At 36.6% G+C, this 10983-nt stretch overlaps 1 protein-coding gene and 1 pseudogene across 1 annotated transcript in view; both read left to right on the plus strand.

Annotated features, from left to right (window-relative positions):
- The first annotated feature begins 87 nt into the window (after window positions 1-87).
- The window catches only part of Nudt21 (nudix hydrolase 21), a 13404-nt gene continuing 2508 nt past the window's right edge, over window positions 88-10983 (plus strand). The window contains exons 1-6 of the mRNA XM_010638951.3: window positions 88-324; window positions 2258-2458; window positions 3718-3781; window positions 5547-5636; window positions 9948-10023; window positions 10561-10675. Coding sequence (XP_010637253.1) covers window positions 209-324; window positions 2258-2458; window positions 3718-3781; window positions 5547-5636; window positions 9948-10023; window positions 10561-10675 — 662 coding nt within the window. The 5' untranslated portion in view covers window positions 88-208. The remainder of the gene's footprint in view (window positions 325-2257; window positions 2459-3717; window positions 3782-5546; window positions 5637-9947; window positions 10024-10560; window positions 10676-10983) is intronic.
- Window positions 10346-10478, plus strand: LOC117283937 (annotated as a pseudogene).

The following is a 10983-nucleotide window of genomic DNA, read 5'->3' on the forward strand; positions in this document are numbered from 1 at the left end:
AGACGTTTGACCTGGAAGGCCTCTACCTTTGTACTTCCTGCCGCCGGAGGGTCCAGATTCACTTCCGGCGTACGTACGCCTCCTATTGCTCTTTCTTGTTAATGGCGGGCGGTATCTGCTAAGCGGGACGCAGATAACCGCTGCCCAACGGGGAAAGTCTCCCCTGTCTCCGGCTTTCTGCTTGCTTTCAGGGCCTGAGCTCGCCAGCATGTCTGTTGTACCGCCCAATCGCTCGCAGACGGGCTGGCCGCGGGGAGTCAACCAGTTCGGCAACAAGTACATCCAGCAGACCAAGCCCCTCACCCTGGAGCGCACCATCAACCTGTGAGTGTGGCGTGGCCTTCGCGGGCATCCTCTCCTTGTGAACGTCTGCAAAAGGCGCTTTTTCTTCCTGCTCGCCTCCCTACCCGCCGAACGTCCTCCTATCCCAAGAATTTAGAGTCCACCTTGAAGAGCTTTCCCTTTTTGAAATAAAACGTGTTCCCATTCCCCTGTATTCAGTCATTATGGGTAACACCGAAATTGCTTTTGAATTTCTTTTCCCCATCTCTCCAGAGGTAACCAACTTAAAAATGTGTTTTTAAAAATTCTTTGCATTTATTATTTAGGCTTTCAAATCACGTGTATGATTCTTCTTTGTATGTTTTTATTTGAAATGAATGGTATAACTCATTTTTACACTCTACCTTTCTGTAACAGCAAACTCTCGAGATCTACCTATAATTCATGTCTATATTTTTTCCTTTAAGCTCTGTCTAATAGTAGCCTGCTTCATACATGCCCCATGTTTTGTTCATCTACTCAGGGCTTCCTGGCCTGCAGTATGCGTTTACATGTCCGGCTCCCGCTAGATCCTGTCTTGGCAGCATGGACACTGGCTTGGTGGTCATGCACACTGAAGGGAAGCAGAATGTTGCCTCAGAGAAACATTGTGGCCTGTGTTTTATTTTCGACACAACTTTTTCTTTAAGCAAACGATTGCTTTGCTTTTGGGGGGAGTGGTTGGAGACAGGATCTCCCTGTGTAGTTCAGGCTTACTAGTGATCCTCTTGCCTCAGCCTCCTGAGTGCTGGAATTACAGGCGTACATCACCTGCCTGGCTGCAAACCATTGCATTTCAAAGTCAACCTCAAAGGTAACTTCACTGTAGCAAGTAATTGGTATTTGAGCTGTGTCTCCTGAAAAATTGTCACCATCTTTTTATTTCTGAGTTTGTGAGGCAGTGTGGTATATGAATTTCACCCTCAAAACCAAAAATAGTTTGAAATTGTAAAGATATTTATTATTGCGTTTAAAATTTTTTTTTTTGCCTAACAGGTGCTACCTTGGAACTTAGGTAGTAAAATGCTAGGTTTTATAAAATCTGAAATGAGTTGATGGCTATGTTTTTAAAATTAATTTGTGTAACTTTTGTTAACTTATATAGTAGCACCTTAATTTCATATCGTTTTTTAATGTACTCTCATAAGATACCCATGAAATGGAAAAGACTTTTTTTTTTAAGTGTGAAAGCACAACTTCTGGGTTACATTCAGTGATCTGAACTAGAGTCCACACTTTTGTATGTGCATTGATTATTTGCTTTGATTGTTATTAGTTCAGTGTGGAATCATGGAAAAACTGGTGAAATTGTTGTGCTTTCAGAAAGATGTTTTAGTCTTTGCTACATTAATATGGATTGATTTATAGTACTTTTCCTCTTGAATGTAGTGTTGACAGATAATCACTGTGAACTTAAAGTTGATCAGTACTGGTGGGTACTGATCAGTTAAATTGAAAACAAATCTCTTTTCCTCAATGTAATTCTGTTAGGATATACTGCATAAACGCCTACTTGGTACCAGGCATTGTGCATAATGTTGGGTATACATACAGTGTGGAGAGCCAGGGATTTAGCTCAGTGATGCTGCCACCTGCTTCACATGTGCAAGGTCCTGAGTTCAATCCCTGGTACCCAAAAAAAAAAAAAAAAAAAAAAAAAAAAAAAAAAAAAAAAAAGAAAATGTACAGTGGTGAGCAAGTAAGATGTAGCCCTTGCTTTGTGTTACATATGGAATGCTAATAGATATTCTGGGCTTACTGATGTGGGAGCTGCCTTTTTCAATGTGGATATGTTGTGCAACCTCAATTCTTTCTAATTCAAGTTGAGAGAACTAAATTTTTTTTTTTTTTTTGGTTTCTTTCTCTGTGGTTGGTATCTGTTGTAGTACGTTATGATCTTCAGTTCTCGCGCTAGACATTTGTCTTTGGATCACAGGTACCCTCTTACCAATTATACTTTTGGTACAAAAGAACCACTCTATGAAAAGGACAGCTCTGTTGCCGCCAGATTTCAGCGCATGAGGGAGGAATTTGATAAAATTGGAATGAGGAGGACTGTAGAAGGGGTTCTGATTGTACATGAGCACCGGCTTCCCCATGTGTTACTCCTACAACTGGGAACAACTTTCTTCAAATTGTAAGTGTTGTTGGAAATTAACTTTTAATGAAACAAAGCTTTTGTACATTGGGACGAGAGAGAACTTTTGTGGGGGAATGGGATAAAATATATTTCCAAAAGGAAATTAACTTTTTTAAAAAAATTGAGTTTATTGATACTTTTTAAGACTTTTGTGGGGGAATGGGATAAAATAAAATATATTTCCAAAAGGAAATTAACTTTTTTAAAAAAATTGAGTTTATTGATACTTTTTAGAGACATAGTAGAGTTGCATTCATCATTAGGATCTTGTATCTTTACATGACAGATCTTGGTTTTCATTTTTTCCCCATACCCCTGTCCTCCCTAGAAATTAACTTTTAATGGGGTAACAATGAGATTTATGCAGCTTTGGCATACAATTGTAGTCCTTAGTCATTTATTTCAACAAACTTTTCTATTAATGGAGTGTTTAGAAAGAAAAAGTTATCAGTATTTTCTTCAGTGCAGTATTCATTTATTTTCCTAACTAAAGATCTTATATATCTGTATATTGTTGATGTTATTGATTGAGCTTGGTAGAAAAAAGTATCATGGTAGCATTACTAAGACCAATTGATAGTGCTTCTTCCTTAGGATGATGTATAGTTTAGCTTTATCTTGTGAACTCATAAAACTTTATTATATGGTTGGTCCCCAACTGTTTGATCAGAGTATACCACAAAAAAAGATCTTAAAAACTTAGATTGAAATTCTTGAAAAATGTCTTATTCTTTAGATCTAAAGAATGTAGTCTGAACCAAAAAAAAAAAAAAAAAAAAACCAAATAAAAAATAGCTGGGCGTGGTGGCACACCCCTATAATCCCAGCTCTCGGGAGGCTGAGGCAGGAGGATCACTGTGAGTTTGAGACCAGCCTGGACTACATAGTGAGTCACAGGTCAGTCTCAACTACATAGTGAGACCCTGTCTCAAAAAAACCAAAAAACAAACAAACAAAAAAAGAAAGAATGTAGTCTGTTCAGAAAGGAAATTGTAATGGATTGGTGGCAAGCATTTATTTGTTATGTGTCTGCTGTATTATATATTTTTTCTGTTTAAAACTAGGGTTTTATACTGTTAGCCTGGTCAACTTTACACCACCCATTTTTCCTCTGCCATTGGTATTTGTTAGCCCATTTGAGTGCTTTATCATTTAGTGAAATATGTCTTTAGTTGCTTGATAGAAATATTAATATGTTCTTCTTATTATCCCAAATTGTATTAAGTTGAAAGCTGAAATTCTTAACCTTTACACAGACCTGGTGGTGAACTTAACCCAGGAGAAGATGAAGTTGAAGGACTAAAACGCTTGATGACAGAGGTATTTTTCTATTTAGTCATTTTGACAGTTTTATTGACCATCTAAACACCACCGCTTTTGTTGTCTGGGGAAAGGATAAGTTTATTTTGTATATTTTCTTTTAATCTGTACAACTGAAACCCAAGTGTTAGTATAATGTTTATAAATACTTAATTTGTCTTAACATTTTAAAAATGGAAATGTTGATGTAACAGTAATGGTAGATTTAAAAAAAAGTATGGATTGAGTACTGTGCTAGATACTGTTTTAAGTTCTTTATATGCAGTAATTCCATTAATCGTCATAGCAGTTCTGGGAAGTAGGTATTATTATGAATTCCATTTTACGGGTAAGGAAATTGGAGCATGGGTTTAAATAACTTGATGTTATAACAACTAGTGTGAAGCTGGAGATTTGAATCCTAGCAGTTTTGTTACAAAGTAGGCCTCTGTAAAATCTTGAGTAAGAGATAGATTTCTAAATCTTTGTTCTCATTTTTGTACATATCTTATAGATTATGCCAAATTGTACTACTTTTAAAAAATTAAAAAAAAATGGTAACGTCTGTCTCTGAAGAATTGGAGCTAGAAGCCTAGATACTTGAGGCATTTGAGATTGTAGAGTTTCCATTAACAATTTTTAATTTTTAACGTTCAGTCTCTCCCTTAATTGCAAAATTAATAATACTCTCTATAGGAATCATGGCACACAGAAAAAGAAAAAACAAAACTCAAAAAACCTGTAAGCCTTTAATCCCAGCACTCAGGACTGCTGAGACAGGAGGATTGCTGTGAGTTTGAGACCAGCCTGGACTACATAGTGAGTTCCAGGTCAGTCTCAACTACGTAGTGAGACTCTCTCAAAAAAACAAAAAAACAAAAAAAAACCCTGTAATTCCTCCTCTATTGACAACTTGGCACAAGGTCCCAAGTTTGATCCCCAGTACCCCCTGCCAAAAAAAAAAAAAAAACAAACATATGGTGGGATGTTCATAGGTGGTAGATCAAACCCTCTACTTTGTCTCTTCTGAAAACCCACCAGAGAAGCACAAAAAGGGTTTCTTTAAAAAGATAAATACAGCCAGGCATGGTGGCACGTGTCTGTATTCCCAGCATTTGGTAGGCTGAGGCAGGAAGATCATAAGTTTGAGGCCAGTCTGGCTTAAATAGTGAGATCAAGGCCAGCCTGAACTATACAGTGAGACCTATCTCAAAAAAAAAAAAAAAAAAAAAAAAAAAAAAACAGAAAGAAGGAAAGATAAATATTCGCTGGAGGATTGCCATGAGTCCGAGGCTACATAGTGAGTTCAAAGCCAGTTTAACTGTATAGTGACACTCTGTTTAAAAAAAAAAAAATCCAGTAAGATTGAGGGATTGAGTGCAAAGTGAGTCAAAAGGAAAAAATGGGGGAAGCTAAAAAGCAGATGGGCAAATCATAAATGACTGTTTAGTTACTTTTCTTGTCATTGAAACAGAATACCTGAAAGTCACAAGTTAAAAGAAGCAAAGTTTATTTCACCTTACAGTTTGTAGAGGTTTTAGTCCATAGTTGGCTGGCTCTAAGGCAGGATGGCACACAGAGAGGCATCACAGAGGAGAAACAGTCCATGGCAGAGCAGGTAGGAGACAGCAAAGCAGCAAGCAAGCAGAAGCTGCTCCCTTTTATCCCCTCTGGGCTGTCTACCTTGTTGCTTGTTGCTGCCTTCTGCCAACCACTCTGTGGACCCAAGAAGAGTATTCATAAGTACAAATGCTTAGGTCACTACTTGTGTTACTTCTTTTAACAGATACTGGGTCGCCAGGATGGAGTCTTGCAAGACTGGGTCATTGATGACTGCATTGGTAACTGGTGGAGGCCAAATTTTGAGCCTCCGCAGGTCAGTGTGCAACTACAGTTTTTGGGCATTTGGGCAAACAAAATTGATTTAATTCTTGACATTTAAAAAATGATCAAGTAAAGTTTATTTAAAGTGCTTTTACAAATAGAGACTCTCTAACATAATGACTTGAAATTTCCCTTTCTCCCCTCCTTAATTTAGAAAGAATTACAAAGTCAAACATTTTTTTTTTTCTTGTTAAGGGACGATTTCAAAAATATGCAATAGTAGAGAGAATAAATAATAAATGAATCCAGTAACCTGTCATCCAACTGTATAGTTAGCAATTCATGGTCAAGTGTCAGGTATATTTCATAAGCTTTCTGCCATATAGTACTCCATCTCCATGACCCTTACTTTGTATTATTTTGAAGCAAATCTTAGATTTCATATCATTTTCACAGTAAATATTTCAGGGCTGGGGTATAGCTCAGTGGTAGGGCACTTTATTAAAATGCTCCAGGCCTGGGTTTGATCCTGGCACTGAAAAAAATCAATTTAAAATATTTTAGTTAAGGATTTTTTTTTTTTAGTACATGGTTGCAATGCATAATGATTACATTCAGTTTGGGGGCTTAACAGATACACACAGAATTTTGATCATCTTTATTCTCTCCCCCTTCCCATTTTTATTAAATATAAATAATTTAAATATAACCACATACTATTATACTAAAATAAATAACTTCCTAACATTAAATATGTCATTTTTTTCACATTTTCTGATTATTTTTGTTATTACATTTGCATTAAGGTAGTGTTTTTTTTTTAAAATATATCTGCAGGTTGGCTCTTTTTTCTTTGTCTTTTTACTATGTATTACTGTTTTCAAATATCCTGAATTTTTTGTTTTCATATTTATTTGAATTAGGATAGTCTTTTTGTATCTACAGGTTTGTTACCTCTTTTTTTCTCTTACTTGTTAATGAAAGGCTATTTGAAGTCGCTAGTGTTTTCACTGCTAATTGTCTTCTGTTGTAACTGAACATGTAGCTTGACGTCCTGTATGTCCTGTAAATTGATGATTAGCATAAGAGATTGGTTTAGAGTTTAACAGGATTAGGATGTGTGGGAGTGCAAACGAGACTTGTCATGGATAGCATGTTATTTATTGGTGTATAACACATTACAGGTTGAAATCCCTACTCTAGACATCTGAAATCTAGGATCCTGTGGTTGATACTACCAGGCACATGCTTGAATCCCAGCTTCTTATTGGGCTGAGGCAGGAAGACCACAAGTTTGAAGCCAGTCTGGACAATTTAGGGAGATTCTGTCTCAAAACAGAATAACAAGGGCCGGGGATTTAGCTCAGTGATTCCACCGCCTGCCTTGGAAGTGCAAGGTTCTGAGTTTGATCCCTGGTACCTCCCCGGCCCCCAAAAAAGGAGAGTGGGGTAGGGGTAGAGCTCATTAGTAGAATATTTGCTTAGCATGTGTAAAGCCATGAATTCAATCCCCAGTACCACCAGCAGTTTTGAACTTTAAAATTTTGGATTTTTTAATTAAATGTGCTTAACTTGGTAACATCTATGCAAATTTTCTAAAATCTGAACAGTTTGGAAGTCTGAAATGCTTTTGGTCCCAAGCATTTCCCATAAGGAATACTCTCTCACCTGTACTTAAAAATTTAACATTCTAAAGCCACGTATTTATCTTATTTCAATTTCCCAGGGTCAGGCATCTGGAAACTACTCTGTAGGTTTATTTTAGCTTAGGATCTCTTGTGAAGTTAGTCACAGGGTCATCTGGGACTGCACTAAAACTCTGAACTGGGGCTAGGTTCTGATCCCCAGTTCACATGTATTTGTTAGCAGACCTCTCAGTGCCTTCTAAGCTATTGGTCTGAAGCCTTCAGTTTTTGCTGATACAAGACTTCCCTCAGTTTCTTGTCATGAGAACATTACCACAGGATAACTCCTGGCAAGGCAGCTGGCCTTACCCGGTGTATGTAATTCAACATTAGTAGGAAGCTACAATCTCTTATAACCTAGTCTAGGCAGTGGCAGACCATCCCTTCTGATGTTCAGTATTGGTCATAGCCTAGTACATGGTGGGAGAGGACCCCACAAAGGTGTGAATGCCAGGAGATGAAGATCACTAGCGGTCACCGTAGAAGCTGGCTTCCACAGAGGTTGATGTGTCTTTCTATCAGGAATTTTAAAATACCTGGTTGTTTTCTCTTTTAATGTTTGACCTATGAGTTTACTAGGGTTGAGATCCTTTTATAGAGAAACTTCTCTCAACTACTTGGTTAACCTGACAGGTACAGTAATTTTGTAAAGAATAGATGCTCCTTTACTTACCAGTTTTCAAAAGAAGCCTTTCAGGGACTTTGCAGGGTTTGGAGAAGTTTGGAGGCTGAAAAGCAGGGAACTTTTCAGTCTTCAGAATACAACTGCTATGATATCTGAGGGAGAATGATGTGCTGTGATGTGGAACATGGAAAAATGTGTTTCATAAAGTGTCAGTATGACCTCATGAAATTAAGTATATTTTGATATACTTTAGTCCACGGTGTGGTTCAGGCAGGCCTTGAACTTACTGTGTAGCCCAGGCTGATCTTGAACTCACAGTGATTCTCCTGCTTCATCCTCCCAAGTGCTGGGATTATAGGTGTGAGCTACCACACCTGGCTAGATTTTCTTGCTTTGTTTGTGAGGAAACATTTTAAAGTTGGATAATAAATCCTTTTAATAGATCTGTGATGGTGAACTTTTAGAGATTTAAGTGACAAACTACAACCCAAAACATACCTGCTTTATGGCAAAGTACCAGCACTAATTAAACCTGAATGCTCTACTGAGGTTTTATTTTAGAAATGATAACTCATTAGAAGAAAAACACAGTAACAAATTTCAGTGATACAAACAGATTTCAGGGCTGCCACTGTGATAGATCAAAAGTCCTACAGTTTTGGTTAGGTATCTGAGGCGAAAGGTCAGCATCATTTTCCTAGCTTGGTTTTCCTAGTGCAGTTGGTTTACACTGGGACAGGTTTAAAAAAAAATTGTAGCCTCAAACAGAAGAAAATTAAGTAGGATTCAGTCATGACTTGGAAACTTGTATGTGAAACAGATGTTTTTTAGTACCTGCTATTCAAGCTACTTCTTACCTCTTTGTCTCTCTGCTGCTGATATGCCTGGTTTTCATGATAGTGTGGGGAATTGCCAAAGCCTGGGACAGTTATTTCAGTTCACCACCCCTTAGATGATTATCCTAACTTGAGTACTGGTTAGGTGCTAGTGGGTAACAGTGGGAAATAACATAGGCTTTTATAAGTAGATAGGAGTCTAATGGATGTAGCTGATTTTGGCTTCACTACATTGCTAAGTACTTGGGAAAAGTGCTTAGTCTCTTAGCAGAAGTTTCTGTGTAAAGTGGGGATGATGATAATACTGCTTTTGCTAGCCTCTGCTTTTGTTTCACTCCCCATTCATATTTCTGTTAAACACTTCATTCTACAATCCTCAAATACAGCTCCAAAAGTATATATATATATTAGACTATATTTAGATATATGGAGATTTTTATAACATATTCAGTAGAGTTTTAAAAAATCTTATTTTTTTCTTTTTGTCAAAATTATTCATTCTCAGCTAGCAGTTTCCCTCTCTAATTCCCTTCATCCCTTTAAATTCTCTGTAATATTTCCTTAATTTTACCAAGCAGTTTTATTTTGCTAGGATGGCAGAGATAGATCATCTGGTTTTCCTGAAGCATGTGCTGCAGGTAGAAGAGAGGTTGGGCAAAAGAGCAAAGAGCATCTTGTCAAATACTTTACAAGATATATTTAAACTTTTAATACAGTAAACTTGTCCACATCAGGATTCTAGAGCACTTAACTAAATATTGATATGTAGAAGCAGCAGCACATTTTAATTAAAAACACTAATTAAGGGGCGGGGGATTTAGCTCTGTGGTTCTTCCACCTGCCTTGCAAGCTCAAGGATGTGAGTTAGATACTCAGTACTCCCCCCAAAATTTTTTTAGAAAAGTAAATAAAAACACTAATTAAAATGAAATATGTATGAAAGCGTTTATTAGTACATCTTTTAGGTATTTGGCTCTGCCAATGGTAAATCTAGCAAATAGTATACTATCAGCAGTTTGCACTGTACTGTGGGGTAAAGAAATGAATGCAGCCCTGGGATCCATGTTAAAATCATATTCAGGATATGAGGAACTTGGTCTCAGAAGGGTTTATATTTGATCTTTGTGTTAGAATTGGGAGCATTTGATAATTAAAGTCAGTGAGGTATAAAAAATGTTGGATCTTAAAATACAAATTATTCTCATTTGTTATTTTAGTATCCATATATTCCTGCACATATAACAAAGCCTAAGGAACATAAGAAGTTGTTTCTGGTTCAGCTTCAAGAGAAAGGTAAGTTATTTTGCTTTTGAAGGCAGTTATCTAAAAACTTTTGGAATGTTTTCAAGGATACCACCGTTGTGTTTTACCCAACTTCCTCAAATTTTTTGATTTATTACAAGAGTGAAAACATAACATGTTTATACAGAATTACCTAGTTTGTCTTAGTTGTGCCAGTCATGGTACAGGGGGTGAAGTAAATTTAACTGGAGCCTGAAATACCAGATGATAGCATTTTAAATAATTATTTAGGTTTTCTTCATTCTTTGAAGGTTTTCTTCGTTCTTAATAGCATGGATCTTTTGAGAGAATCAGTTTCAAATCTATGGCTTTCATCACTTCTTAGCCTTTTGGCTAAGATCAAGTGTAGTATCAAATCTATGGCTTTCATCTCTATCTTAGAAGACACAACTAAAATGTATTAATGAGAATTTGTCTTTTTCCTTAGAAGTTTTTCTCAAAGCTAAAACTGTTTATTAATTTTAAATAAAATGGAAAAAGTGATTATATGAGAAATTATAGAAAATGAATACTTTTGGTTTATTTTAGCCTTGTTTGCAGTCCCTAAAAATTATAAGCTGGTAGCTGCACCATTGTTTGAATTGTATGACAATGCACCCGGATATGGACCCATCATTTCCAGTCTTCCTCAGCTGTTGAGTAGGTATGTAAAGTTGAACATGTTTTTATTCATTCATATAAACTGTCAAATTCAAATTAAAGCCACTAGAGGAAGTTCATGAATTTTGATATTTAAGGAAACTAAGACACCTGGATTCTTAGGTCATATGTAAGCCACGAAAAGCAACTAAAAGCATTCCCAGATGCTTTAAGTTGTGGTATAATGTTCTGATATTTGTCTGACTGCTCTTCTCCAGATCTTATACTCTCTATAGTTAGGTCTTAAGTCTTTATTCAAAGAAAAAGTATAAAATATAATGTGTAAATATGAAGGGAGCCATATATATATAT

The sequence above is a fragment of the Fukomys damarensis genome, unplaced genomic scaffold (genome assembly GCF_012274545.1).
Source record: "Fukomys damarensis isolate Sample0158 unplaced genomic scaffold, DMR_v1.0_HiC HiC_scaffold_32, whole genome shotgun sequence".
In the NCBI taxonomy this organism is placed as follows: domain Eukaryota; kingdom Metazoa; phylum Chordata; class Mammalia; order Rodentia; family Bathyergidae; genus Fukomys; species Fukomys damarensis.